At 42.1% G+C, this 26,362-nt stretch overlaps 7 protein-coding genes across 9 annotated transcripts; 4 read left to right on the top strand and 3 right to left on the bottom strand.

Moving 5' to 3' along the window:
* Window positions 1-9,152: 9,152 nt before the first annotated feature.
* On the bottom strand, window positions 9,153-10,130 carry BDCG_16242 (uncharacterized protein; the record flags this gene model as incomplete). The annotated part of the gene is made up of 4 exons (XM_045425493.1): window positions 9,153-9,250; window positions 9,482-9,677; window positions 9,945-9,977; window positions 10,080-10,130. 4 exons carry the CDS (start codon window positions 10,128-10,130, stop codon window positions 9,153-9,155), a joined length of 378 nt encoding a protein of 125 aa, XP_045279379.1.
* Window positions 10,131-10,287: 157 nt separating this feature from the next.
* Window positions 10,288-11,158, top strand: BDCG_00963 (uncharacterized protein; the record flags this gene model as incomplete). Its single annotated transcript, XM_045416482.1, has 3 exons — window positions 10,288-10,308; window positions 10,421-10,771; window positions 10,859-11,158. 3 exons carry the CDS (start codon window positions 10,288-10,290, stop codon window positions 11,156-11,158), a joined length of 672 nt encoding a protein of 223 aa, XP_045272197.1.
* A 1,167-nt stretch (window positions 11,159-12,325) lies between these two features.
* On the top strand, window positions 12,326-12,983 carry BDCG_00962 (UPF0271 protein; the record flags this gene model as incomplete). The annotated part of the gene is made up of 2 exons (XM_045416481.1): window positions 12,326-12,510; window positions 12,617-12,983. The coding sequence occupies 2 exons, from the start codon at window positions 12,326-12,328 to the stop codon at window positions 12,981-12,983; spliced, it is 552 nt and encodes a 183-aa protein (XP_045272196.1).
* Window positions 12,984-13,391: 408 nt separating this feature from the next.
* Window positions 13,392-17,197, bottom strand: BDCG_00961 (homeobox and C2H2 transcription factor). Its single transcript, XM_045416480.1, has one exon. The coding sequence runs from the start codon at window positions 16,444-16,446 to the stop codon at window positions 13,789-13,791; it is 2,658 nt and encodes an 885-aa protein (XP_045272195.1). The 5' UTR covers window positions 16,447-17,197; the 3' UTR covers window positions 13,392-13,788.
* Window positions 17,198-19,097: 1,900 nt separating this feature from the next.
* BDCG_00960 (ubiquitin-conjugating enzyme E2, other) lies at window positions 19,098-20,497 on the top strand (the record flags this gene model as incomplete). Its single annotated transcript, XM_045416479.1, has 4 exons — window positions 19,098-19,159; window positions 19,272-19,366; window positions 19,481-20,301; window positions 20,390-20,497. 4 exons carry the CDS (start codon window positions 19,098-19,100, stop codon window positions 20,495-20,497), a joined length of 1,086 nt encoding a protein of 361 aa, XP_045272194.1.
* BDCG_00958 (CUE domain-containing protein) lies at window positions 20,479-25,984 on the bottom strand. Of its 3 annotated transcripts, none has more exons than XM_045416476.1 (2): window positions 23,181-25,984; window positions 20,819-23,112 (listed from the first exon to the last, which is right to left on the bottom strand). In XM_045416476.1, the coding sequence occupies exon 1, from the start codon at window positions 25,454-25,456 to the stop codon at window positions 23,987-23,989; it is 1,470 nt and encodes a 489-aa protein (XP_045279377.1). In that variant the 5' UTR covers window positions 25,457-25,984; the 3' UTR covers window positions 20,819-23,112; window positions 23,181-23,986. The 3 variants fall into 3 exon arrangements, with proteins under 3 accessions (XP_045279376.1, XP_045279377.1, XP_045279378.1); XM_045416477.1 differs by having other exon boundaries at window positions 20,904-25,765; window positions 25,852-25,984; XM_045416475.1 differs by having other exon boundaries at window positions 20,479-25,984.
* On the top strand, window positions 21,293-23,544 carry BDCG_00959 (uncharacterized protein; the record flags this gene model as incomplete). Its single annotated transcript, XM_045416478.1, has 3 exons — window positions 21,293-21,643; window positions 21,711-22,243; window positions 22,296-23,544. The coding sequence occupies 3 exons, from the start codon at window positions 21,293-21,295 to the stop codon at window positions 23,542-23,544; spliced, it is 2,133 nt and encodes a 710-aa protein (XP_045272193.1).
* Window positions 25,985-26,362: the final 378 nt, after the last annotated feature.

Raw genomic sequence — 26,362 nt, 5'->3', positions numbered from 1 at the left:
TGTTGAAAGAATCTATTTCATCAGATAGACTTCTTATCAGCTCATGAGATAGTAACAAGCTCAGCTTCTGTGATAGATGTAGTTATAATTATCTGTCTATTTGATTTCCAATCAACAGTCTCACTGAATAGTTTGAAGATATATTCTTATGTAGAGTAATAATCTGAATTATCTGTGAAAGAGACATCACTGACAGCTTCAATGATATCAGGTTTGAGATCAAGTTGTAGAGGTCTGCCAATGTTATCATTATATTGAATAGTGAGATTCTTTGTATTGTGTAGATAAGATATCATTCTATTCATCTCTGATAAGTAATGTTCTGATGAATTTGTCATGAATATAGCTAGTTTACTCACTGCATATGTGATATCAGAGTGAGTCATTATCACTGAGTAGATGCAGAAGCTGATATATTGTTGATAATGATGAATTTTTATAAATCTAGCTGGCTTGTTAAAAGGCTTTAACAGAGCATCAGTTAGTGAGATATATGCCTTGCAGATGTGTGTGAGATGATATGTATCAACTATCTTATTAATATAGACATTCTGACATAGCCAGAGCTTCAAGTTGAGGTGATTGTGTATTATTCACATGTTGAGAAATCATTTCAAATCTCCCATCTATCAGATCTCATAGATGTTTTTAAGATCTTCAATTAGTTAATCTCTTTCTTTTGAATCTTCTCATTGCAATAGAATGATGATATTATTCATATAGAAGAAGATGATTAATTGATCATTAGAGAAGAGACATTGATTCTCTGATATAGAGATGAAGTCTAATATTCTCAATGTTAAAGATAGTTCATTTAACCAGAGAAGAAGTGATCTGTGTAATTCATATAGTACTTGTAGAAGTTTTAACACATGATTTATACACTTCAAATTTTACATCTTCTTCAACTTTCATTATTCATCAGATAGTTTCATATATACTAGCTCATTAATATCACTATTAATAAAGATATTGATTTCATCTAGCTGTTTCACATCTAGATCAAATGCTGCTGTTAAAGCTAACAAGATTCAGAGATCTCTGACAGCTAGTATGTGAGTTTTTATAGTGAGATCTGTGATTGATTGAAGATCTCTGTGTACACAGATGTGAGCTTTGTATTTCAAAAGAAAACCTTCATCATTGAATTTGTAGATGAATACTTATTATAGAGGAATAACTGAGACATCTCTCTGTGATCTGCTAGTAATTTCATATGTATTCTGCAGAGATATACTATCTCATTTCTGCTTAACAGTATTCTCAAATTCTTTATAATGTGAGTGTTTTTTGACATCTGCTCAATGATTTAATGAATCTGGCATTTGAAATCTATGAATTCTTGAAGTTGATATGAATGCTGTTGATGTAGCTGTATTATTGATAACTATGAAAACAGTATTAGAAATTAAATTTTGAGACTTGTTGAAGTCTGTGTGTGAATTTGAATGAGAGAATGCATCATTGATCATTTAATAAGAATTGTCTTTGACAATTGAAACTGTCATAAGATGAGCAGCTCTGTGTTTTCAGGTTCTGTGATCATCAATGATATTTGCTTCATCAAAGTCAGTACTGATATCATGAGCTCTAGATGCAATGTTCTGTGTTCTATTATCTATCACAGCTGAATGAGTATTAATATCAATATCAGAACCTGTTGACTCTGGTATTGAATCTAGTGTAGAAAGAATTGAAACATTATTTTTCTCCTCTATTTTTTCAGAGCTTTGAGTATTTTCTTTGAGATGGAAAACATCAATATCTGCATCTATAATCTCTTTCAATTGATTGATAGTAGTCATCAATGATTCTTGAACTTTCATATGTAGAAGCTTCACCTTCTTAGATACTCAATCTCTTAGTTGTCTTTTAATGTAGAGGTCTTCTAAGTTGAATTTTCTATTCTCATCAAACACTACATCTCTTGCTCTTATCACCTGTTCTAAGTGTGGAATTCAAATTTGATAGATGTTTGTTAAATCATATTCAACTAGATATTCAATATATGCTTGAGAATCTAGCTTCTGAGAGCAGTTTCTATTGAGGACTTCATCTGATATCTTTGCATAGATGTGACATCTGTAGATTTGAAGATGAGCACAGAAGTGTGATTCAATTTGTAGAAATTCTTTCAATGCTTATAGAGATGACTTTCAATCTAGAATTCTAGTTGAGGTTTGATTTGCTAGATAGGTGACAGCAAGTGCAATCTCAGAGAATAGTGATTATGATAGAAGAGATTCTATCTGTAGAGTTCTTGCCTTTGTTATTAATATTACTCCTGCTCACTCTGCTGCATTATTTTGTTCATAAATATACTCTGAAAAATACTTCATCTCTAGGTTCTCATCATTCACTCAATTTGTGAAATCATCTGCTTTCTTGATTGCAGTATCATTGTTAATACAAATGATCTTTGTAGTACAGTTGAATTGATATTTAATTCAATTGATAGCTTGCTTAAGAGCTTTTCAGATTTCTGATTTTCAGATAGCTGTTATAGCTATATGGAAATGTAGATAATCACACATGAAATGTATGAGATAATACTCACTATTATAGCACTGTGTAGGGCCATGTGTAATATCCGCGTGTAGGCATTTGAATGGTATTTGAGATCTAATGTGAGAATGTCTAGATATTTGATTTTTTGCATTAGATAGATGACAGGGTTTGCAAAGCTCAGTGATAAGCTCATCTGCAGCATCTTCTAGATTGATGATTTGAATGCCAGTTGCATTATTTGTAAGCTTTTGAATGGCGATTTTTGATGAATGTTCTAATCTCTTATGCCATGTAGACTGAGTAGCTATAGAGATCTTAGGTTTTTGAGAAGGTTTTATGCATTTTGACAGGTTGAAAGAAGAATGATTTGTAGAAGTTGAAGAATTTGAAGATTTTGTTTTTTCAGATATAGTGATGTTAGTTGTGTGTGATGTGATAGCTGCATTAACTTCAGTAGTGAATTTTTCTAATATAGTTGAGAAAACAGTTATATCACTATATTCTGTAACTAGCAACCTCTCAAATACTTCAACATGTGCAAAGATTGTATTATCTGTGCATTTTTACAATCTGAAGTCTTTTTCATCATAATAGATGCCTTCTATATGGAAACATGATTTTCATGTGATGATATTTGTATGGAAATTTGAGATGTAAGCTGTGTTGATGTAAGAATAAGTGCTCGCAGGCGATTATTCGGGTGTTTGCAGCTTGGCATGATATGTACTGTTAACTACTAGAAGTGTTCATGATAGAAAGATAAATGTAGAGATCAAATGTATATTAGCATTCAAGCTGAGTTGTGAATAGTATTCATGAACTTCAGTCTATATAGTTGTGTATAGTCAAGGGCTGCTAGCTCTATTGATTACACAAGAGATAGAAATAGAGATAAAGAATTCATGAGAAGTGAGATTTCTTACATACCTCTTCCTCTCTAAGGCTTCATTTACAAAGCCTTTCACTGAGTGACTTCATAGTCAGCTCAGCACTGCAGTGATACTCACTAAAAATTCTTCATATCTATAAAAAATCTCAGTGAGGAAAAATCCCTTGTTATCACAAAGAGAAAAGAGTCTGTCACTCAGTTTCTTATTCTGTGAGATTCTTTGTAGTCTACAGATTCTTCTCTGACTATTATATAGATTCATCTCACATCTTTCATATAGAAGAGTTCTGATTGACTCTCAATCATTTTTATAAGATTCTTGTGTGATTATTACATAGATTCATCTCACAGATGAATCACTCTCTATGAGATTATCCTTATCAAAGAGAAACATTTGTGAGTTAATCTTTCATTCATTCTTATAAATCATTGCTCTTTGACACTGTAGAATTGTGAGGAATTTTTCATTCTTTCATCAACTCTGTAGAATTGTAGAATCAAGATGTTTGCAGTCTGCAATCACTCTTTATAGTTATATAAAAAGATTCAGATCTGTAATTCACAATCACTCTTGTTTACTAGAGTGATCTGACTGTTCTGTAGAATCATTCACAGTGTAAGTAAATCTCTCTAGAGTAGTATAAATATCTCAGATCTGTCTATAGAATCTCATCTTCTTTTTCCTTTTTCTGTAACAGCTTTCATTCTTATAAACTGTGAGTATTCTCATTCATCTGTGAAGTGTTTTCACTCAGATGACAGAGAGAGAGTGTTCCTGACAATGTCTGTGTGTTGATTCAAGAACTTCTCAAGAATAAAAAATTCTTTCAATTTCAACATCTTTGTAAACAATGTCTGGCTGCTGCTGAGCTTCTCATGAGTGTCCCCGCGACTCCTCTGATTGCTTTTTGCTGGCTGGTGGAGCAGGGGCGCCGCCGCTCACGACCACATCTCCACCCTCCCCAGCCCTGCCACCGCACCCGATCTTCGGGCCAGCGGCCCACCTCATCCCTCCCTCAGGCCAGCCTCTGGCTTCAAGCAGCGCAGTCCCCCTCTTTGCTGTAAGTCTTCTCAGAAGTATTTCCTTGCGAGTAACTCATGAGTTCTAGTGTCTGCAAAATGACCTGCTAGAGGGAAGTCATGATGCCTTTTGATGAGTTCTATGTATAGAAACTCATTCACAGGCACATAAATCCAGCCCTCTCTTTGCAAGAGGTCATTTAAGTCTCTTCAATTCTTTGTTTCTGCAGGGTTGATCTCTGCTGTGAGCAGTTTTCAAATATACTGAGTATATTCATTCTTCAGTTGCAGTTCAGACAATCTGAATAGAAGATCTTGCAAAGACTTATACTCTGTTTTCCCTTGCACCAGGTCTTCTGCAGTGCTTCTCAAAGCTCATAAATTCTTCAGGTTATAGATACTCTCTTCAAGGATTCTTGCAGAGATTCTCAGAGTGTTGACTCTCAGTGTCATAGAGAGTAGTTGCACAGGCTTCTTCTCTCTCTTTTTCTTCTTCTCTCATAGAGAATTAAGAGACTCTTCAGTTAATCTCTTTACAACACTCAGTCTGAGCATTCTGTGAAGCTTTTCTATCTTCTCTAGTCTCTCTATGTCTGTCACCCTGGTCTTCTTAACATAGTCTGATCTGTAAGAGAGTTCATTCACTGAGTTCTTAGTTCTCTTAATATGTTCTATCTTAAATCAGAACTCACTCAGTCTCTGAGCTCAGTGAATCTGCTGCTGTAAGAGTTTCTTAATTGAAGTAAACTGTTATAAGCTGTTATGATCAGTTCTAACAGTAATCACTGTTATAAGGCTCTCAAAGTAGTGATATTAGTGACAGAAGAATTTCACTATTATAAGAAGCTTCTGATTATAAATGTCATAATTGATCTCTGTGAGTTGCATCTTCTGTAAGAAAAAGATCACTGAAACTCAGTTCTTATTTAACTGTAGTTACAAGACTATTTCTGAAATTATAAAGAAGAAGACATCTGTCTTCAATCTGATTAAGAGTAAGAGATCAAAGTGAAACAGTATCACTGTATCTGTAAATATCTATTTCAATCTTACAAAGACTCTGTGAGCTTCTGAGATAAGAAAGTTCTCACAGTTCTCTCTTCTCAACAATCTTTTCATTCTTTATTTATGAGATGACTTCTTCTTATTTTCACTCTTCAGTATGTCTGTAAGAGTTAAGAAGATTCTCATAAATATAAAGATAAACTGTCTATAGAAATTTACAAAGCTCAGAAAGATCTGAATCTTATGAATACTAGTTAACTTCAGTTATAATAGAATAGTCTCAACTTATAAAGATTTCATCTGAATATCATTCACAGTGATTATATATTCTAGGAAATTAATTCAGCAGGCACTGAAGTTATACTTTATAAGCTTAACATACAGTTCTGTCTCATCTAAGGCCTTTAACATGCTTTGCACATGCTCAGTGTGTTCTTTCTTCTTCATGAAGTACACTATCACATCATTCAGATATATTATCACAAAGACATTCAGATATACATGAAGTGTTTTATTGATAAAAGACTGAAATGCTGCAGAGGTATTAGTCAGATCAAAAGACATTACTAGATATTCAAATAATCTCAGTGCAGTTCTAAAGACAGTCTTTCATTCATCTTCAGATTATATTCACAGCTATGTATATATATTAATCACATTCAGTTGTGTGAATATGACAGCTCTCATGAGATGATTGATTACATTCTCAATCAGAGACAGAAGATAGCAGCTCTTTATTATCTTGAAGTTCAGATCACAGTAGTCTACACACAATCTGAGATCTTTATTCTTCTTCTTCACAAACATCACAGAGGCTTCTACAGAGGCCTGTGAAGATCAGATAAAGTCATTCTTCAGATTCTTCTTTACATAGATCTGCAAGACCTCTGTTTCATGATGAGAGAGCTTATAGATTGATTCTCAGAAGAGTTTCTACTCTTCTATTAAATCTATTATCAGATTCTTCTTATAATGAGAAGAAAGCTCAGCTGTCTTAGCTGAGCTGAACATCTCTGTGAGATCTCAGTATTTCTCTGATATCTGAAGCTCAGTTTTCATGATCACAAGATTCTCAGACACTTGTAAAGTCATTACATAGATAAGCTTGTCTTCTCTAATCAACTCTGCAGCATTAACTGTTTCTATCTCTGTAAGTGAGTCTGTCAACACTGATCAGAAGTATAAACCTGACTTATAAACAACTATGTACAGATTGTGTCTTTGAAGTCATACAAGTCTTAAATACATGTCATCTGTGATGTCTGTGATAATCACAGTTTTCACAAATCTTCTCCAGATTTCAGAGAGATCTTGTAATTCAAAGATAACTCTTATGAGTTTCTCAGTTCTCAGATCTGAGTTCTCATACTCTGCTTATTATAAGAGCAGGTTCTCAGTCTTCATCTTTCAGCCTATTCACTCTGTGAGCTTTAGAGACATCACAGTGATCTGAGATTCTGAGTTCATTAATACTTTTCATACTTGTAAGACAGCAGTACTGCAGTGTGATCTCTTTCTGTAAGTAAGCATTTTCATTAAAGAAGTAACAGATTCAGATATCAGCTTCAAGATTCTTAAGAAGGCTGTTGCTGACTCTGTTCATAACTTCTTAAATTTCTATTTTGATTTGTCTGAACAGTTTGCACAGAGATGTTCTGATTTAGAATAGATAAAGCAGAGTCTCTTTTTCTTAATCTTTTTATTATATACTCTGTTCATAGAAGCTTGTGAAGCTCTCTCTCTCTACTCAGTAGTCAGATATAAATCTCTCTATATCTTATCATCTTTTTCTGATAAATCTGTTCTCTGTTGTTCTGATTCTTATGAGATTAGTTGATGATCTGCTCTTTACAGATCTGTGACTTTTACAGTGATCTGTAAGCAATGAATGAGAGTCATCAGTTTCTTCAGAGTCAAGAACTTAGAGTCTTACTCAATAAGCTTGTTCTGTATATCTTTATTCAGTCTCTTTATGAATATCATTATTCAGATCTTATTTCAGAGCCCTGTTTTCACAGATCTTAATTTATGTCACAATTCTATGAAGCACTGTAAGTAGTCTTCATCAGATTTCTCATCTCTTTTTCTAATATTGATGATTGCAGTTCAGATGTTCTCTGTTCAGCTCACAGAGTCTTTTAACTTGTTCTCTAGATAGATCTTGAGAATAGATTATCAGAATCTCTCATGATTATTCTCTAAATAATTCAGCCAGTTCTTGACTTCAGTGTAATAGAGATCTGTCATCACATAGATGACAGCTTCTTCATCTTTCATATCACACAGCCGGGCTTGTAAGTCAATTTCAAATACAAACTCATAAAAGCTTTTATAGATTGTGATTTGATAGATGATCTTAAGTGATCACAGCTTGAGAAAGTTTCTTTTCAGTTTACAGATGTCTCTGAAGATCATGTCTAGAGACTCAGTTCAAGAATGTTTGCAGACAGTAAGCATTTCTTGTAGAAAAATAGCTTAATTTCACAGAAGATGCTCAAGAATGTTCTTCACTGAGATTGATTTATTTGTAAATTCAGAGGGTTTCTCTGTCACAGATGCAGAGAATGATGTCTTATAAGTGATTAATAAGTTCTCTGAGACTTCTTTTATAAAGATTATTCATGATTCAGATGGCTGCTTCTGAGTGTCTGCAGTAGAGTTTGCAGAGATTGAAGCATGTAAGTTTCTAGTTCTTTCAGTTATAACAGGCAGTTGCTGACTGACTGAGCTTGAAATATAAGAATAAGTGCTCACAGATAATTATTCAGGTGTTTGCAGCTTGATGTGATATGTACTGTTAACTACTAGAAGTGTTCACAGTAGAAAGATAAATGTAGAGATCAAATGTATATTAGTATTCAAGCTGAGTTGTGAATAGTATTCATGAACTCCAGTCTATATAGTTGTGTGTAGCCAAGGGCCGCTAGCCCTATTGATTACGCGAGAGATAGGAATAGAGGTAAAGGATCCGCGAGGAGCGGGATTTCTTACAGTTGGTGAGATTGACATTGAACTGCTTTTCTGCTTCATTTATCATGATAGTTCTAACAGTTTCATAACCTTCAACTTTAGTGCTGAAATCGCCTGTATAGACTTCCGCATTCTTGTTCGCAGGTGTAAAGAATAGAAAATGTGTTTAATTATTACATATATGCTGTTCCACACCAGTATCAAAGATTCAGGAGTTTCAGAGATAGAAGTGAGAATGTGAAGAGTTCATTGATATTTTTCAGATTTGCTGATTGATAGATTGATTATTGATAGATAGATGATCAATAGATTGATGATTAATAGATTGATGATTAATAGATTAATGATTGATAGATTGAGAAACTGATTGCTTCAGAATCATTTCTTCTATAACTGCTTCATTGACATCTATCATATCTGTATTCATGAATGAATCTCTAGATATCACATGATCAATGTATCTCTTCAATTCTTGATTTTTAAGAGCTTGATTGATCTGAGTTCTCTTCTCTTTATTTTCCTTTCATTCAGATGACTTTCTTGATGAATTGAGATAGTAGCACTGAGTGTATTAGTGACAGGCTCTGCAGATGCAGTTTTCAAATGTCACTGATAATAATTGCTGAGATCTTTCATTAAGAGTAGCAAAGTTCATAGGTTTATCTTCTTTGAGAATACTCATTTCTCTATATCATTTCTTGAAGTTCTTAACTAACTCTATCAAAGATATAACATCTTTATCATGTTAAACATTCTTAGCTCATGCTTGTGCATAATCTGCATCAATAGCTAGATTCACATTTAAGAAATCTTTCTTCAAGTTGAACTGTTCAGCTATATCTGTCTCTTTGATATCATCTTTAATGAGTGATCAGTCATTTAATCACTTCTCTATATCTCTGTTTTTCAGTGCTTTGCAGAGATCATGATATTAGGTTCTCACATTATCTTGATAGTCTGTGATTGTGAGTGAGAGATAATCTTTTAATGAATGAATAATCTTCTTCATATCATCATTCTCACTGTGTATATGTTGTAGCTCTGTGACATTCACTGTTCTTCATATGACATCTTGTATCTTTGTCATACCTTCATTTATTTTTTCATATTTCATATATTTGATTTTCCATGCAGTGATCTTGATATTATATACTATCTTAATCTCTGCAGTGGCTTCTTCTGAACTCTCGGGTTTCAGAGATTCTTCTAGTTCAGAGAAGATATCAGGTTTATCAAGATTGATGAAGTCTGATATCTTCTTGTTCTTTGCATATTCTAGCATATGCTTGTATCAAAGTTTTCAATCTTCAGAAACACTAAGGTGTACTGTCACACTAGACATTGTCTTGTCTGTCATATTGATTATATTGAATGGATTGAGAAATCAGTTCAAGTATTTGAGGATAGATATGATCAGAATTCAGAGTGTATATTGATTGAGTATTTTGAAATGTATATGAGTGAGAATCTATCATCTCAGTTTGAATGATAGTTATCAGTTCAAATGAGGATTGAGATCAGTGTATCACACTTCTCTTCAGATGCTGCTTACTGGGAATTGAGTATGATGATTGAGTAGATCAGACTGTATACAAATGAGGATCAATTGTCTCAGTTCAAATGATAGTTATCAGTTCAAATGAGGATTGAGATCGGTGTATCACACTTCTCTTCAGATGCTGCTTACCGGGCTCATAACTGTCGGATTGGGTGTCACAGATGAATATGTTGAAGACATATGAATCTTATCTGTATCAAGATCTGCTTGTTATATTATCCGTACACTATCTAATATATCTATTTCATACAAAAGATGGAGCTATTTATAGTAAAATATATGTGCGAGCCAAGAGAGCTAGCATAAGCGAGTATTAGACGAGTGTTGTAGTAAGCTGATGATGATGAGAAATATTGTAGTAATACGATGTTGGTGGCGTTCAGTAATACGATGTTGGTGGCGTTCAGTAGTGTATAACCTCTTTTTCCTGACATTTCTATTTTGGAGAATGAATGCTAAAAAGTCAGCAGATAGCGCAAGCATTCCAAAACTCTACCCCTGGCTCAAGAGAATTCCACTTACGTCTTATTGAGATCCCTGCTGTCCTCTGTCACGGCATCGCTGTTCACTTGTATCAGGCTTACGATGGAGGCTTTCATAAACCAGAGCCTCCCGACCCCATAGTATGGCCCGATGAACTGCTTTGGCCCAACATGCCACCCACACCACCCCTCAAAGCTCTGCCAGCGGAGCTTTTCCATCATTCTTATGATTTCTGGCAGCAATATCCTAACGGAATTGCCGATATTGTCGGTTACTGGGCAGAATATCGTCTGTTCGGGGGGGTTGTTTTGTTTGATCGTGGGGAGATAGGGCACGAAGTAAGAGTTCTATACTTCCCATACAGACTCCTTTTGCTTCTCAACCGAATTAATATTCACTTACTTTTGATCTTTTGCCAATCTTAGTGCAAGGATATATTTATCCACCCAGTGGGCGGGTACATGATCTTCCAACTCTCAGAAGCTCAGGTGCACGCCTACATCAGATTCCTGCAGGGCGGGCAGCAGCCTCCAGGCGGCATTCGGTTCAAGGCGGAAGAATATGCACGTTGTGTCGATGAAAACTATGCCATGGACATGAACATTTATCGCGACAGGTATGAACGGATTATACCTCAGAGGCGGGCCCGTTGTGTTATCCGCGGTGAGGATCTTCCAGGATATGCACAAGCCATGGAAGATTGGGCTAGGATAACTGGAAATTGAGAATATTAGGTGGAAGATAGGAGTGAATTTGCGTAAATTATTATGTGGGCGCCTGTTTCTTGTCTGTTGTACATGTACATTGCATGCGAGTTTCTATTATCCATCGTAGCCAAAAATCTGTCTGTCTGTCTGTTTCGTGGGGGCTGGGTGGGGAATAAGAGAGAAAGAACGAGAGCATCATCTATCTATCTACATGTGAGAAGGGTGTAAGCTAATTTCGAGGTGGTCAAGTGAATACAACGGACTTGCGCAGCCATCTAGTGCTTCTATTTAAAAAGTTAGCACGAATTCTGCGCGAATAGCTGCCTGGTAACTCGGCGATGCTGCTGTATCTGATTCGATACCCGAGCCCGAAATCTCGTATGGGAGATGCCATCCATGTGTCCGGGCGCTCGAGAGATGGTAGCTAGCAATGGTAGCTGGGGGAACTAAAAGTCAGCCCGGCATTCTGGGGCTCGCCCTAATGCCCGCCATCTTTGACCACATTCTCCTTGCTCCTTGCCAGCCCTTGACATTAAAATTTATAATCTCCTGGCCAAACCAACAGGCACGTACTGCACCGCGACAACAACCATACCAGCTGCTTCATCCAAACTACAATCTATTGATAACTTATTACGACAGATCTCCTCCTACTTGGGTATCCAGACACAATGGCGCCGATAAAACACAAAGCCCTGATAAATTGTGACATGGGAGAAGCTGTCCATATAGCTCCCCCACCAACCCACTCAATCCCTTTGTTATTCACACCGAAGAAGTCGAGTGCAGCTACTAGGGCGTCCATCAACTTTCTGAAGGGTTAACTGATGGGTTTCCATATCTATTACGGGAATTGGGCATGCGGCCCGGACCTCGAGCTTCTCCCCCTGGTTGATATCGCAAATATTGCCTGTGGATTTCATGCTGGGTAAGCCCTGCTCCCATAATTTTGTAGCGAATTTGGTTCATGAGGAATTTCATGTCCTCCTTATTCCCTAGGATATATATGAAATTGAAATCGAGGGGGAAGGTAGAAGAAAAAGAGAAGAAAGGAAAGCGTGGAAGCCATATGGCCGGCATGAAGCACATGAACAATCCAAAACCAACTCAAAGATGCGGAATATCACAGCTAACTCACCTCCCAACTCCTCCATTAAATTATATTAAAGCGACCCCCTCATTACGATGGAAACCGTCCGAAACCTCAAGGCCCACAACGTCAAAATCGGCGCCCACCCAGGCCTCCCTGACCTCCAGGGCTTCGGTCGACGAGAAATGAAACTCCCTCCGGAAGAACTAACCACCCTAACAGTCTACCAAGTCGGCGCCCTCAAGGGCTTCTGGACCGAGAAGGCATCCCCCTCCATCGCGTTAAACCCCACGGCATCCTCTATGGCATAATGTGCCGCGACTACGAAGTAGCCAAAGCCGTGATGTTGGGTATCCCCAAGGGAATACCGGTCTTTGGCCTCGCAGGCACCAAAAGGCAGCGAAGGATCTTGGCATCCCGTTCTGGGCAGAGTTGTATGGCGATGTCAAGTACCGGACGGATGGGTCGTCGTTGGTGATTGATCGCAAGAAGAAACCGTGGGATTTGGTGGATGTGGAGAAACATGTCACTCAGCTGATTCGGACGCAGTCGGTGACTGCGGTGGATGGTACGGGGGTCGCGATGCCTGTTGGAAATTATCCGGTTTCCATCTGTTGTCATTCCGACTCTCCTGGCTGTGTAGAGATCATTGGGAAGACGAGAGAGGTGATAAATTTAATAAGGATGGGGAAGCGGGCCTTGTGTGAATGTGGGTCTCAGTATATGGATCTACTACCTACCTCTCTAATCTAAAGGCATTTTCTGGCATCGATTCGCATGTATATCCAAGATAGTGAGTTGTCTTCGGATGCTCTATTAAACCTGTAACACCGAGCTGGGACTCTTGATGATAAAAATCCAAGGAACCTTTTTGCACATTCCGCGTGAACCAGAGGCAAGCTGAAATCCAATTGCTATGGAGTGGAGTTGGTAGATGTAACTGTGTCTACATGTTGTATCTCCAAGACTTTAATCTAATCCGTCTAACGTGCCTTGTCTTCCTGAGCTCCCCGGCTCAAAAAAGGTCTCACGCGCGGGGAAAAGACCAATAGCAAAATCCAATTCAAGGCAAGAAACGCCTATTGATCAAAAGCAAGCGACTGAGATGTATGAAAAAGGGGGCAAAAAAAACAATTAATTAATGTTCAAAGTGAATGGGAAAAAAAAGAAAAGAAAAGAAAAACATCACAAAATGTATTAAAAATGACGCAAATTAGGCCAAGGCAGATGATGATAAGCTGTTGAAAAATCATCCACTTCCCTTCATATTCATTCTGATCCTTTCTATTCTTCGATAATGTAATCAAACTTTTGTACCCAACTGTCGTCCCAAACTATAAAAGCAAACATATCATCATGGCGTTTTGTAGCGCTGAGGTATCTTGCCTTTCTTTTCCTTTATTCCCTCCCCCCCACCTTCTCCTTCTCTATCATATAATTAACAGCCTGACGTGGATAAATCGATTTCGTAGCAACTGAGAATGGCCTGCGCAGACCAACCATTGCCCCCAAATATTGTCCTGAATCGCACGAAAGAACAATGCAAAAGGAGCAGACACTAGTTCATATCAAAGTGATCATCAAATATGTTCCGGAAACAAGGCTCAAACGAACCGGACGCGATATGGGTCCCAGACACAGGAGCAACCGATGAGGGGATGTCTATTGGCATAGTAGATGGCACTTCGAAATAGGAAGGGGCCTCGGACAGACTGTGCCGGTCAATAGCACCAAATTTACCCTCATTGTTGCCCATCCGGTAGTGGCCTCCAGGTTCGAACCTATCGATATGCATATCACTGAAGTGTGCACCTAGATCCCCTTGAACACTGCCCGGAGGTTGTTGGAGATAGTGGTGCGTATTCTGGATTCCCAGATCGAAGCCAGCGCTTACCGGAGCAGAAGAAGATAGTGCGTTGGATGTTGTCAAGCCTGGCCAGCCGCCACTGGGGAATCCAGCTGAACTTACACCCACGCTTCCCGTGGCGCTGTCCATGAAACTGCCGTGGATGCTCGGAGCTCCAGAATTGAAACTGGTGCTGTAGAATGCTGGGCTTTGGAACCCGGAACTGTTGACACCAGCATTGGTGAGGTTAGGCGGGATGGTCAGAAATTTATGCATAGGGGGTTGGGAGAGTCCAGGGGCAGCGAAGGGCGGCTGCATGCCCAAGTCATCTAGCTGGATATTTTCGACTCCTGGGGGTTCACACAGGCCGTTGTCTCGCTTGAGAATAGATAGCCATATCGGATTGTCGGCACAAGTTTGGTTCCACGGGTCGTCAGATCCATATACGATTTGTCGGGCTTCGCTCAAGATGTCCGAATCTGTCGGAATGATGCCACTGGCAACCTGGCGGCTGATATACGCGGAGAGTTCAATCCCTAGGCGGCGGAAACAATTTGCGTCTCCCGGGACAGGGATGTCACCTGACTCAGCGCTGGAGCCGGGATTTGAACCTCTCCTTAGTGCATCATAACTGGATTTCTTCGCCGGAGGTCTAGCGACCCACGGATCTGGTGTCTTTCGTTCTTCTCCAATTAGATATGGAGGCATGCCATTTTCGACAAGCCGCTGAACGCTAGGTTCGAAACCCCAGTCACCTTTCCACTGCGACATATCATTACCAGCTTTGAAATGAATTGAGAGATGATCGACACGATCTTTCCAGGTATTAAATATGGCGGAGCAAAACCCACAGCGGGACCGGATCTCCGTAGTCGCACTTCTCCAGCTTTCCATCCAAGAGCCGAACTTTACACGATGCATCAGACGGAGATGTTGACTGAGGTGGTCCTTTCGATAGAAGGTCCGTTCCTGAAGGGACTTCTCCTGGCAAGCTTTGAAATTATGTGACTCAAGGTGGTCGTCATCTGGGTTGGGGCTTTTGCAAAAAGCACAGACGACTGCGCCATTTATTGTGACAACCCCTCCCTGCAGCGTACATGTCCATTTCTCCAACGCAAGATGCAATGACTTCTCGTGCCGTCGCCAATCATATTTGGTACTAAATGAATCAGTGCAGAAAGTGCATTGGAAAATTCGAGCAGCCCGGGCATTTTGAAACGCATTTTGCCCAACTGCAGATTTATGGCGACGTCTACGGCGGTCTTTTCCGTCAAAAGAGTTGAACGAGGCGCGGGACGAGCGATGAGAGAAGGCGGATGCGAAAGACATATCGGAAATACTGGATTGTGTCGTGTCCAAACTGTAGCTACTCACCGACCGGGCGGGAAGTACATTGGAAAGACCTGAACCGTCAGTGCTCGAACCCGTTTGTCGAGAATGCGCGCGGAAACGGCCAGCACTGGAGGGATTTTTCTCCCCGCCACTGGACGGATTCCGCTCCGGAGCGAACGGTGCATTTGCCATGGCTCGGATAATATCTGTGGCTGACGCAGGTTCGTGTTCAGGGGGCGAATGCTTCCAACGTTCAAGGGGAGTCAATTCGGAAATATCGACTCCTGGAGCTAGCTGTTTTCGTGGAATATCCAGAGCCCCCGTGGGTGGAGGAGAGCGATCGCGTAGCGATGGTCGGACTTTGCCTCGACGACGGGCATTTGCAAGCCAATTGCAGATCTGGCTACGCTTTAGGCCTGTCTTCAACTTCAATTCGTCTTTTTCCTTGTCTGAGGGATAGGGATGGCTGGCGTGCTCCGTGAGCCACGCCTTTAAGACCCGAATAGCTTCTCTTGGGAATCTGGAGCCACTCTTTCGTCCGCTCGGTTCCGTTTCCTCAAAAGTGGTACTGCAGGTGCCACCATGAAATGACCTTAAAAGTTTCTTGCCTGTGAAGCTGCCGATTGGCACGTAGCTGTCTTCGGAGACAACATGTAACGTATCCAATCCGTTTTCATGAGGCTTAGTCCGTGTGAAACTGCATTCACGGTAGAGAGAGATACAGCATGTACAACCGTTGTTCTGCATCACACCCCGTTGTGCCATGAAACAGTCAAGGCCTCGGGAACGACACAGATCGCAGGGCTCCTCAGCCCGGGTGACAGGAAAGACACCCCTATCAAGTATGCTTGGGAGCGCTTCTTGTTCTTGAGAGTTATCAGGCTGTGCGGTGGTGGGCGGCACGGGAGAGGGGAGCACAGGTGCGTCTTCAACAATTAAAGTATCATACTTCTCAATAAAGTCAGATTCATCGATCACTTGGCAATTAGAGTCAACATCGTCATCCAGGGCTGCTTGTTCGAAGTCGAAATATTCCATGATATATGTGACCGTTTCAACACAAACCGAGCCAGATTGCCCCCTGGCGGCAATTTGGGTTGAAGCCCAGGCAACAAGATGACGGAGGCTGAGAAGGGGGTGAAACTCCGTGGGAGCTTCGACTGTATATGGAAAGAAAGAGGGCAGATGAAAACAACAGGAGATGGAGAAGTTGGGCGGAAGAATGTCAAAGAGAAGAAATGTTCCAGAAGAGAAGACTAGATTGAGTCACCGATTCAGGGAACTTCGTGTTTGTTAAGCTCTGGTTGGGCTCGCCTTGCATCGGTGGAGAGGTTCCGGACTCGGCTGTGGCATTGACTTCGAGCGAGTCTGGGTCTACATGGGATATCTGATCTTGGAGTAGTGTTGGCAGCGGGGTAGAGCACAGCGATGGTTTCATGCAACAACCTTGTTAGCCCCATTATTAAGTAGCTTAGTTCAAGATTAAGCTGGGGTCAAGGATCTTGGTTCTTGGATAAGATGAATTGCTCCACTGCCACTGATAGTTAGTTACCTGTCGATCCTCTTCATCTCTCTCGACCGACAATGCTGCTCCTGAGCTTTCTTCATAAACCTTGTCGGGCTCTTCAGGTCTACAGCCGCGTGATTAGAGGGGAACAATTTGACGGGGGGTTAAAGGGCTCATGAGGCAAGAAAAGACAAGGAATAAACGCTCCACAGTCCCTCAGATCAAGTTGTCCTGAGGTTGAGGCTTGAGAGCAATATGCGGCGGAAATGGAGCTAAAGTCAGCCTCCTGACGATGGATTACATCAGCGGGAGTCTGATCCCTGTCCCTTACGCCCTTCGTTTGACATCTAACCCCAGCGCTAAGCCTATATAGATTAGCCGCGCACTACGGGATCCAAGCCTCCTTTCCAGAAGCTATGGTTCAGTTTTTAAACGTCAATTGGTTTGCTAACACTTTCATTCTCAATATCGGGCTTGGACCAACGATAGCAGGCACGTCCCCATATAATCATCAGACAGAACACGAGTGGTCGAATGGGAATTAGAATCATACGAATACGCTATCGATGCATTAGCCGTCCCGGGACAAATGACGGCAGATTGCTTCTACTAACTCCAACTTCCGAAATGTTAAACCCTATTCAACCGCGCCGGTCTCGGAGTCGCGTTGGCAGCTTGCTAGGAAATGCACGCTCGTTCACTTTTCCTGCATGTTTTGAATTGTGTGCTTACGCGCGACTCCCGAGTCGAGTCGGAATACCTAGGCATCAGTCTTGAATTGGACTCGTGTCGCTACGGGTCTTCCCTTTTTCATCTATCGGTGAATCTATTTTATTGCTAGGGTCTGCGCTATTTTGGCAGCTCAGGTTTCCAATCGGCAACGGAAAACGAGCAATGATTGCACCGCCGTGCTTATCAATCAGCTCATTATTATTGTTTAGCGTCTGTGTGTTGTCAGTCTGATACCTTCACCATTCCTGAAGGTCCAACCAACTGTGTGCATAACTGCATCCAAAATGGAAAATGCTTGAACTACGTGTTCATTGACAGATCTAGCAGATCCGGAGTTATACTACTCTTTTGAATATGAATATAAAGTACGTGGAAATGTGTTTGCTGTGCTACATTTTAATTGGCTGTTGAGCTGCTAATTTTGACCAATTACAGAAATTTTGCGTTTTTCGTTTTTCTTCTCACTATGCATCTATGTTCAACAGGGCATTGGTCTTCAGAGTATAATTAGTCCCGTGAAGTCACCATTTCGCCGGGCCGTCCGGGCGAGGTCCTAATGCCGGCTGCTACTGCCGCAACAATGAATCTTCAAGCTATCGAAGGATTGACCGTCCGGGGCGCGAAATTGCCAGTTAGGCTAGGCTCGTACTAGCAAGCCTCCACCCCTCCATATAGGGCTGGCTGCGATAACAATGAGGTCATGAGAAATGCGTCATTATCAATTGATTTTGAAAGACCTCTTGGTTGAAAATTCTGTTCTGAGTCGTGCCAGGCTGCCAGCGCGTGTCCTTGTTTCTCTGTCGTTCTCTATCTCTCGCATGCCAATTAAGCCCCATTCATTCCGTTTGGTATTGGGGAGTGACAACGACTCAGATGACCTGAGCGCTTCCGCTTTTAACCGTCCGGCGGTAGCGATTGGACTAGGGAAAGGTGCTCGTTGTGGTATCTTTCTCCTCCGATATATCTCCGTCCACACTAGAACGGGAGTTTAGTTGCCTGGAAGGTTGTCATTGATTGGGGAGATGGGCATTGAGACCCTCCATCTCCAAGCGTGAGTGCGAGTGGTTTCTTGACAACATGACATGCTTCGTCTGTTCACATTGACTCTGTCATCTAAGTGATTGTTTGTTGGTCCGGCTGCGTCCATTTCACTCTCAGGCTCGTATGGATAAGGCCTTCGGAACTACCACTAATATGGATTTGAAGGTCTATATGTAAGTAGGATTATATAGAAATAGATTCTTGCCCAGACAATTGATTAGAAATAGAATGGACCTGAGTGGATGGGATTTTTTGTTCAACCCTGGAGTGATATTCGCGTTTGTTCTGACTACAATTGGACCTCGGCGATTACCCTGAACGCCAAGACCGGTTCCACCCCATCGAAGCTTTCATCGTTGGCGGAAACCAGAGCCGTTTCCTCAAGGAACATATCGAACCGAATACCAGAATGTCGTCCTACAAGCTTCCCAACATCCCGTCTCTGCGCAAACAACAGCTTCGGCTTGAATTGTAAGTCGAGCATAAGTTTCTTTACGACGTTGCTCGCTTCCCCTTTTCCAAAAGATACCTTCTTGTAAGCTGTTGTTTGCATTGAGGGCTGACGGGTCTCCTCCCGAAACAGCGCCAGCTTGAAAACCGCCCCTCTCCCTGGTGTCTATGTGAATATCTCAGCGACAGATCCGACCTTCTGGTCCGGAGTTATTTTTGTCCAGAAAGGTAATAAAATAATATTCTGCCCGTCGCATGTGATCTTTTCCCAAATATTCTTTGAGGTGAAGTTGTTAACTGCGATGAGTAATAAGCTAATGGACGAACTTGCTCTGTAATCAGGCCCCTACGCATCTGCTATTTTACGATTCCAGCTCCGCTTTCCATCGACATATCCAGATCTACCGCCATTGGTGACCTTCACAACAGACATATTCCACCCTCTCATCGTGCCCCTCACAACGTACACATTTAGTACGAACTCTCCTGATACGGACACCGTAAGCGCAACGGACGAGGAACGCCTGCCACCTGGTGGCTTTAGTCTGAGGCATGGGTTTCCACATTGGTTCGGAAGGGCACGCAGGAGTGCATCTAATTCAGCGACACAATCGAGGAACGTGAGTGGAAGCGACCAGAATGACACGAAACCAACAGCCTTGGAACAGCAACAGTCCAGTCAGGGGACAAGCGAATCAACTCCAGACAAAACCCCTACCAATCCTGGGACGTCGTCTACAGGAGGACTAGATGCCTCATCCTCTGGGCGAGGTTCGTCACATGATTCCCATGGACATGTATCTCCATTGCCAGTCGGCTCGCCGTATACTTCCAGCCTTCAAGTGAATGTCCCAGTATTGAAGGTGCTCAACTATATTCGGTCGACATTTGATGACGAAGAAGTATTGGACTCTATACCGCTGGAGGCGGCTGGAAACCCGGGAGCCTGGCATGCGTGGCGATCTCATCGGGGCCTAGGATATAGGGAAGGAGAAGATGGTGTAGATGGGTCCGTGAAAAGGGGTAGCCTTCAAGCACGGCGTCCTGGGGAATGGAACTGGGAGGGTGTCTGGGAGACGAGGGTTCAGGCTGGAATTGAGACTAGTTTTTTGGAATCGGTCCTTTTCGGAAATAGTACGCGTAGTGGTGCGAGTGATGATCTGGTGAGTGCAGGTGCCGGATCGATAGTGTGCTTTCATATACACATGTTGAATTTCCGAGAGAAGCTAATTCGTAATTGCATTTTTCTAGATTCGATTCATCAAACTTGATAGCGATACGCTTGCCAAAACGAAGGAAGAGATTATCTCTACCCAGGGTATCTCTACCCAAGAAGGTGGCGAGATAGACACAGCATGATTCGGTGCTCGTCTCTAGCCCTAATGAGCAAAGTTCGCGGTAGGGGAGCTGCAATCGTGGATGATTTCTTTCTGCTTTTTTGGGCTTTCGCGCCTTGACGACTGAACTCTAGCGGGCCCTTTTTTAAGTATACGAAGTGTTGTTTTGATATCCCAAAATCTACTTTTATTCCGCTGAATTTGGTGACTTATATATGAACCTGCATCGTGCCTTCTGCATGACGCGGTTACCTCTTTTGCTGTGTTTTATTCTTTTATTATTCTTTTCTGTCAACACAGCTTTCCCTTCTCTTTTTAAACTAGATTGCATCAACATCTATCTCGCGTGTATTCTCATATTCTATGCTTCTATACTTCTAGTATTTGGCGGATACGCTCAAATTCTATACATAAAGTCATTCAAGATATCTGCTCAAAATCGGGGCGAGATAGATATATACCAAGGGCAAGTTTCGATATGTACAGGATAACACGGAGCGAAGCAAATAGGAATCTAATCTTAATTGCATTGGTTCTTGTGCCCATCGTTGTCCTGTTCACTATTCTTGCAACAGCTCTGGCGTGCTCAGAGTACTGGAGTTTGTATCGGGAGCGACGGCGTCTTCGTGCTGGAAATATCCCCCACTCAAGGAGGGCTCATTCAAACGCGCATTGGGTATCGTCATCATCTGAGTCGTCGAACGCGTCGACAGAGAGATCCGAGTCCAGCGACGGCGACGCAGTTATGTACATGAAGCCGGCGCTGTTGAGGGAACACGTCTAATAGGCATTTGGTTATATAATCTCACCAGACGTCATGCCCAGGTCAAACGGGGACATCCAGCCATGTCCCGAGCAAGATAGCACAACCATCCCCACGACACTGCCTTTGCGCATCTTCAAACGACGTTTACCAACTGTTCCAGAGGCTTCTTCCACTAGCTTTGTTAAAAGCTCTGCTCCCCCCTACGCGATTCCCCGACGGCACTCGTCTTATGCCATTCGTCGACCGCTCCGGCTCTCAAGGGAGCCCCAGTACTCAACACTACCAGTAAAGCAGGATAGCCCGCGTTCATCTAAATCTCACAATATTGAACGACATTCCCTCTTTAATTCGCGTCTTCTATCGTTACGGACATTTAGTAACAACAGGGCTAGTATGGACGAGGTATGTGTTTTCGTCACGCCCATGAAGTTTATCAAAGAAGCAAAAAAGCCTAATACCCAGTGTTAAGGAATTAAATGAGAGATCGCGTTCGGGGGTAGATAATGTGGTGCGAAGGATTCCGTCTAAAGGGGGGATTTTCGCTCGGGTTGCGAAGGTAATGGATTTCAGTAAATCACGTCACTCGAGCCTGGGACCGGCATCCGGTGGTTACTCGAGATTAGATCCGCCAAAACGCGTTTATACAGAGCCAAATTCACCAAATACGCATCGTTATCCGCCAAATCATAAAATTCGCGAGCCTATCTCGACACAGCTAACAGCTGCCCCTGAGAGGTTTGGACAAAGAACGCCCCCTTTTACTAGAAAGAACCTTTTTGTCCCAAAACACCGCAACAACGTCCATACTCGCTTCTCTTGCCCTCTCCCAATTACGAGAGCCAACATACATATAACGATGGATGCTATGAAGATTTCTGCTCGCGAGGACCTTTTCACTTGGGCTGCGGTGGAAATATCTGCAAACGTTAATTTGGAAGGCGAGCTTGAAACCCAGATTGGGTGCGACGTTCCTCTGGACATTATGGTTCTCCTAGATAATTCGTGGGTTCCCCTTACTCAATTCTAGGGAAGTCATAACTGACTAGGCGGCTAGAGCAAGCATGCCGCCCGCTCTATTAAAAGGGGCGTGCAATACTGTACTCCATTTGGCTTCGTCAATGGATATGCTCGTTGACCGAATGGCAATCGGCTGTATATCTGCTGATCCTGAGCAAAATCTACAGCTTCTTCTGCCGCTATCTACTTGTAATCTCGATGTTATTCGAGGATTACTTCGATCTGTACAAATCTTCCAGTTCCCGTGCGACGAGCCGAATCTGACTCGTACATCAAAAGCTCTCCATGAGGCGTCGAACTTGCTTCTGAGATATTCGAGTAGGGGAGCACTACGTCATGTTTTTGTGATCACTGCAAATTTAGGCATTTCTCTGTTGGGAATAACCAGCAACATAAGGAGTCGAGTGCGATTTCACACCATATCTCCAGAGCCGGTGCTCGTAGTATGGGCTTCCGAGCCAGTGGATGGCTGGCATCTGTCTGCTAGTTTTGACGAGGAAGACAACGATGGCGCGCATGCGCTAAAACATAATTTAAAGCAAGTTATGCGCCATCTTCGCTTTGGACTTGATCCTGGTGTTCTGTCGAACTTGTCGATAAGGCTCGACGGACAACATGGTTGTGATATCGAAGCTATTCTTGGTGAGACGAAATGTAAAGCTTTGCGGCCAGGCGAGAAGTGGACTATCCTTGTTAAGATCAAAGCTGTGTCTGAGGTAATGGAAGAGCTTTCTGTCCATGGGGACCGCACCCAAAATCCAGTCGATAACGATGTCGACCAAATGATTGATCAACTCCATGGGCTCCTTAGAGCATCTGACCGGGCGATCTCTGAGAACATTTTCACTGTAAACCTAGAGCACAGTCATTCAGCATTATCTGGCCCTGCGGTTATCAAATTGGAGAACAAGTGTGAAATTACCCGCTTTCCCCGGAAAAAAGTCAGACAGGCCCTTCACAAAGATGTCCGCGAGTTATATGGCGAGGGGAACGCCTTGCAAGGGAGAGTCAAACGAATTAATTCAATGCATCTGAGTCGTCATCTTGACGGCGGCGACAATCATAGGACATCGGAACAGGGAAAAAATAGTAGAGAGCGGTCTTTCACTTCTTCGCCATCACACTTGTCACAGCATCTGGAGGTTTATAATAGTCCACAGGTAGAGTTGGGCAGTATGAACCCATTCCGCAATTTGGTCGAAGGTTGCGACGGTAACTGTTTTCACAATATATGTTCAGATGAGAAGGTTGCTCGAGATCAGGCCTTCGTTTCGCCGATTTCGTAGGTGCTAATGGCAGCTTTCCCTCTAGCTAGATATAATATAGGAGATTAGGGTTGGGATTGGCTATATTGGTGGTGGGGATTTTCTTTTGCTGTGTTCTGCTTGTTCACGATTTTCACTGCGGGGCCTCAGCGGGTCTCGTTGATTATATATAATTTCTCGCACAATGTGGCCTAAACGGCCATAAAACAACGTAATTAAAATACAACGTAATTATTATCTCTCTATTGATATTGCGGCTTTGTGCTTTTGGGAAACGGCGGCCGTGAAAGGAACAGATACTAGATGCCATCTGAATTTACGAACGAGGAGCAACCCCATTGAACGTAGGAACCAGAAGCTAAACTCGATGCCACTCATTCAGTTCATAAACCATGTCAAAAATACGCCATCCATCATTTCCTAACTGTATTTACCGTTACACCCTACAATTTTCCACGTCCTCTCACTTTCCACGCTCTTTTCCCACCCCATTCCTCCAAATGGGTTCCCCTTCATCATCAAACTCCGCCCATTGAAAGAAAGAGCACGACGTTTTCCCAACCGCATACCCAGCATAGCACATCCACATGTATCTCCCCCGCGTGTCCCGTTTCCTCTGCACGCATCGCAACACACACGGCATTCCGCAACGACACTTGGGCGTGTGGCGCGGGTGTAGAGACTCGCGGTACCAGCGGTATGTGATGTTTATTCGCTTGTTGCCTGCAATGGGATGTGGCGATATTGTCTGTGCGGGGCTAATGCTGTGTTTGTATTCTTCCTGGGTTTCGGCGTGCATTACTAGGAGAGAGTTGTGGGGGAGGTGGATGGAGATTTGGCCTTGGATGTCTGCCCTGGTTGCTGCTGCTGCTGTTGTTGTTGTAGATATAGATGTAGATGTAGATGTTTGTGTAGCTATTGTTTCCTCGTTAGCATTAGCATTACTATCGTTGCCGTTGGCATTGGGACCCTCAGGATCATCGGGCGGCACAATTCGGCGCACTCGAAACTCCCTCGTGACGCCTAGGCTTAAACTACCAATGACGGGTCGGGGTCCTAGATATGTCAGTTCATCCGAGTGGTAGCCTACGCTTTCAGAGGGGCCATCATAACAATTCACGAAGGCTGCGTTGGGTACCCATGTACGCGACGATTGGTATTTTAGCTTCTTCCCGCCCGGGTAGTGTGATGTGATGCGCTTATGGATCTCATCGTTCACGGCTTTTTGAACTTTTGTAGAAACACGACGGAGTTCCGGGGTTAACTGTCGGACGTCTGTTCGATAGGTGCCATTGTAGGAGTATTCGTGTTTATGCTTATGCAGCTCTTCGGTACTGGAGACGTAGAAGCCTGCGGAGTGGGGACTTTGGACGGTGCTTTCGAAAAGCTGGAAGGTTTGTCTGTGGAAGGTTTTGGCTTCTTCGAGCAGTTCGCGGAGGAGATCGTTGGCTTCCTCTGCGGCAAGGAAGTTATGAATTATGGTGCAAGGGGTGTACTTGGATATGTCCTCTGGGGAGAAGAGGTGCAATGTCCGCCCTCTCTTTGTGAGGGCTTTCGGCCCTGCTTTTGAGGTTGATAGGTTCGTCGCTGTTACACCGAATGATGAGAGCGAGCTTTGTATGCCCAGGCCACTTGAAATGTTGCGCTTCTTATTACCGCTCGGAGGTGTCTGGGATGGCAGAGTTGAGCACGCGGCTGTGAGGGACCCTTCACTAGCAACCAGCACGTCAAGGAGGAATTCTTGCTGGAAGTCCGGAAAGAGAGATGCTAGAATCGCCAGCTTTACGTCTGTCGATTCCTCGTCTTTAGCTATTTCACAGTCTCCGTCATTGGCCGAAAGAAATGTTGTCTCTTTATGAGATTCCGGCGGGGAGGAGTCTCGTGGGCGTTTCCGAGACAGGAACTTATCCATTCTTCTCACTTTCTTTTTCATTTACTTTATGTGTCTGGATAGTAGCAATCACCTGCTTGGTGCCATTTGTTGACTGCGATTTCCGTGAGTATTTTTCATTTTGGTTGCCTCCCTTGTGAGAATGAGTCGGAATACGTCCTATTAATTGATTTTAACCTTGAAGAATTCTCGCGGCGACTGACTATGGGAGCACTCAATGTTGACTTAACGTAATCAACCACCCAACGCCCGCCCAATCTTCATTTTTTCATCCATCTCACCATGAAGCAGTTATACAAGCAGCAATTGATGATTTGAACATGCCATTGATCCCTAATTACACTGAGACTGCTAAAAAATATAGAATCAGTTGATATACATTATCACAGCATTATAGAGATGTTCAAACATCAAGAAAGAAAACAAGCTCTACTCACTGTAAAAATCTCACAGATTTATAAGAAGAACAGTTTCTTTTTCATATCAATTGATTGACAGATTGCAGTTTCTCTTGTACATCTCAAATTCTTCATAATCTTATTGTTGAGATTCTAAAAGTATCTATTGAAATCAATTAAATACTATAATTCTTTAGAATAGGTTTTTAAAAAGTGTGTAATACAGTTTTGCACTCTTTCAGATATACAATATTAATCAAGAATTTCTACTTCTATTATTAATACATGTGTTACGATAGGCGACACGTGACACGGGTGGAATGGTGGATCCACGGTGTAATCACCGTAAATTAACCCTACGTTCTTCCTGTATGGTTAGGAACCTCCACCGGGGCTATATTAGCTAGATAAGTTACAAGAGAAATTCTGAGAACTTTTAGTTCTCAGGTAGATGTTATAGTCTCTGACTGGTATACATCTATCATTGAAGAAGAAGAATAATAATAATAATACATCAATTACTGCTTGCTTTATGATGTTTGAATGAGCA

This window comes from Blastomyces dermatitidis (genome assembly GCF_000003525.1).
Source record: "Blastomyces dermatitidis ER-3 genomic scaffold supercont1.1, whole genome shotgun sequence".
NCBI lineage: Eukaryota > Fungi > Ascomycota > Eurotiomycetes > Onygenales > Ajellomycetaceae > Blastomyces > Blastomyces dermatitidis.
This window is presented reverse-complemented; position numbering and strand designations above follow the sequence as displayed.

Bases quoted from the DNA above. Each gene is read 5' to 3' on its own strand.
- BDCG_00961 (XM_045416480.1), bottom strand. From the start codon at position 16,446: ATGGAATATTTCGACTTCGAACAAGCAGCCCTGGATGACGATGTTGAC.
- BDCG_00958 (XM_045416475.1), bottom strand. From the start codon at position 25,456: ATGAAAAAGAAAGTGAGAAGAATGGATAAGTTCCTGTCTCGGAAACGC.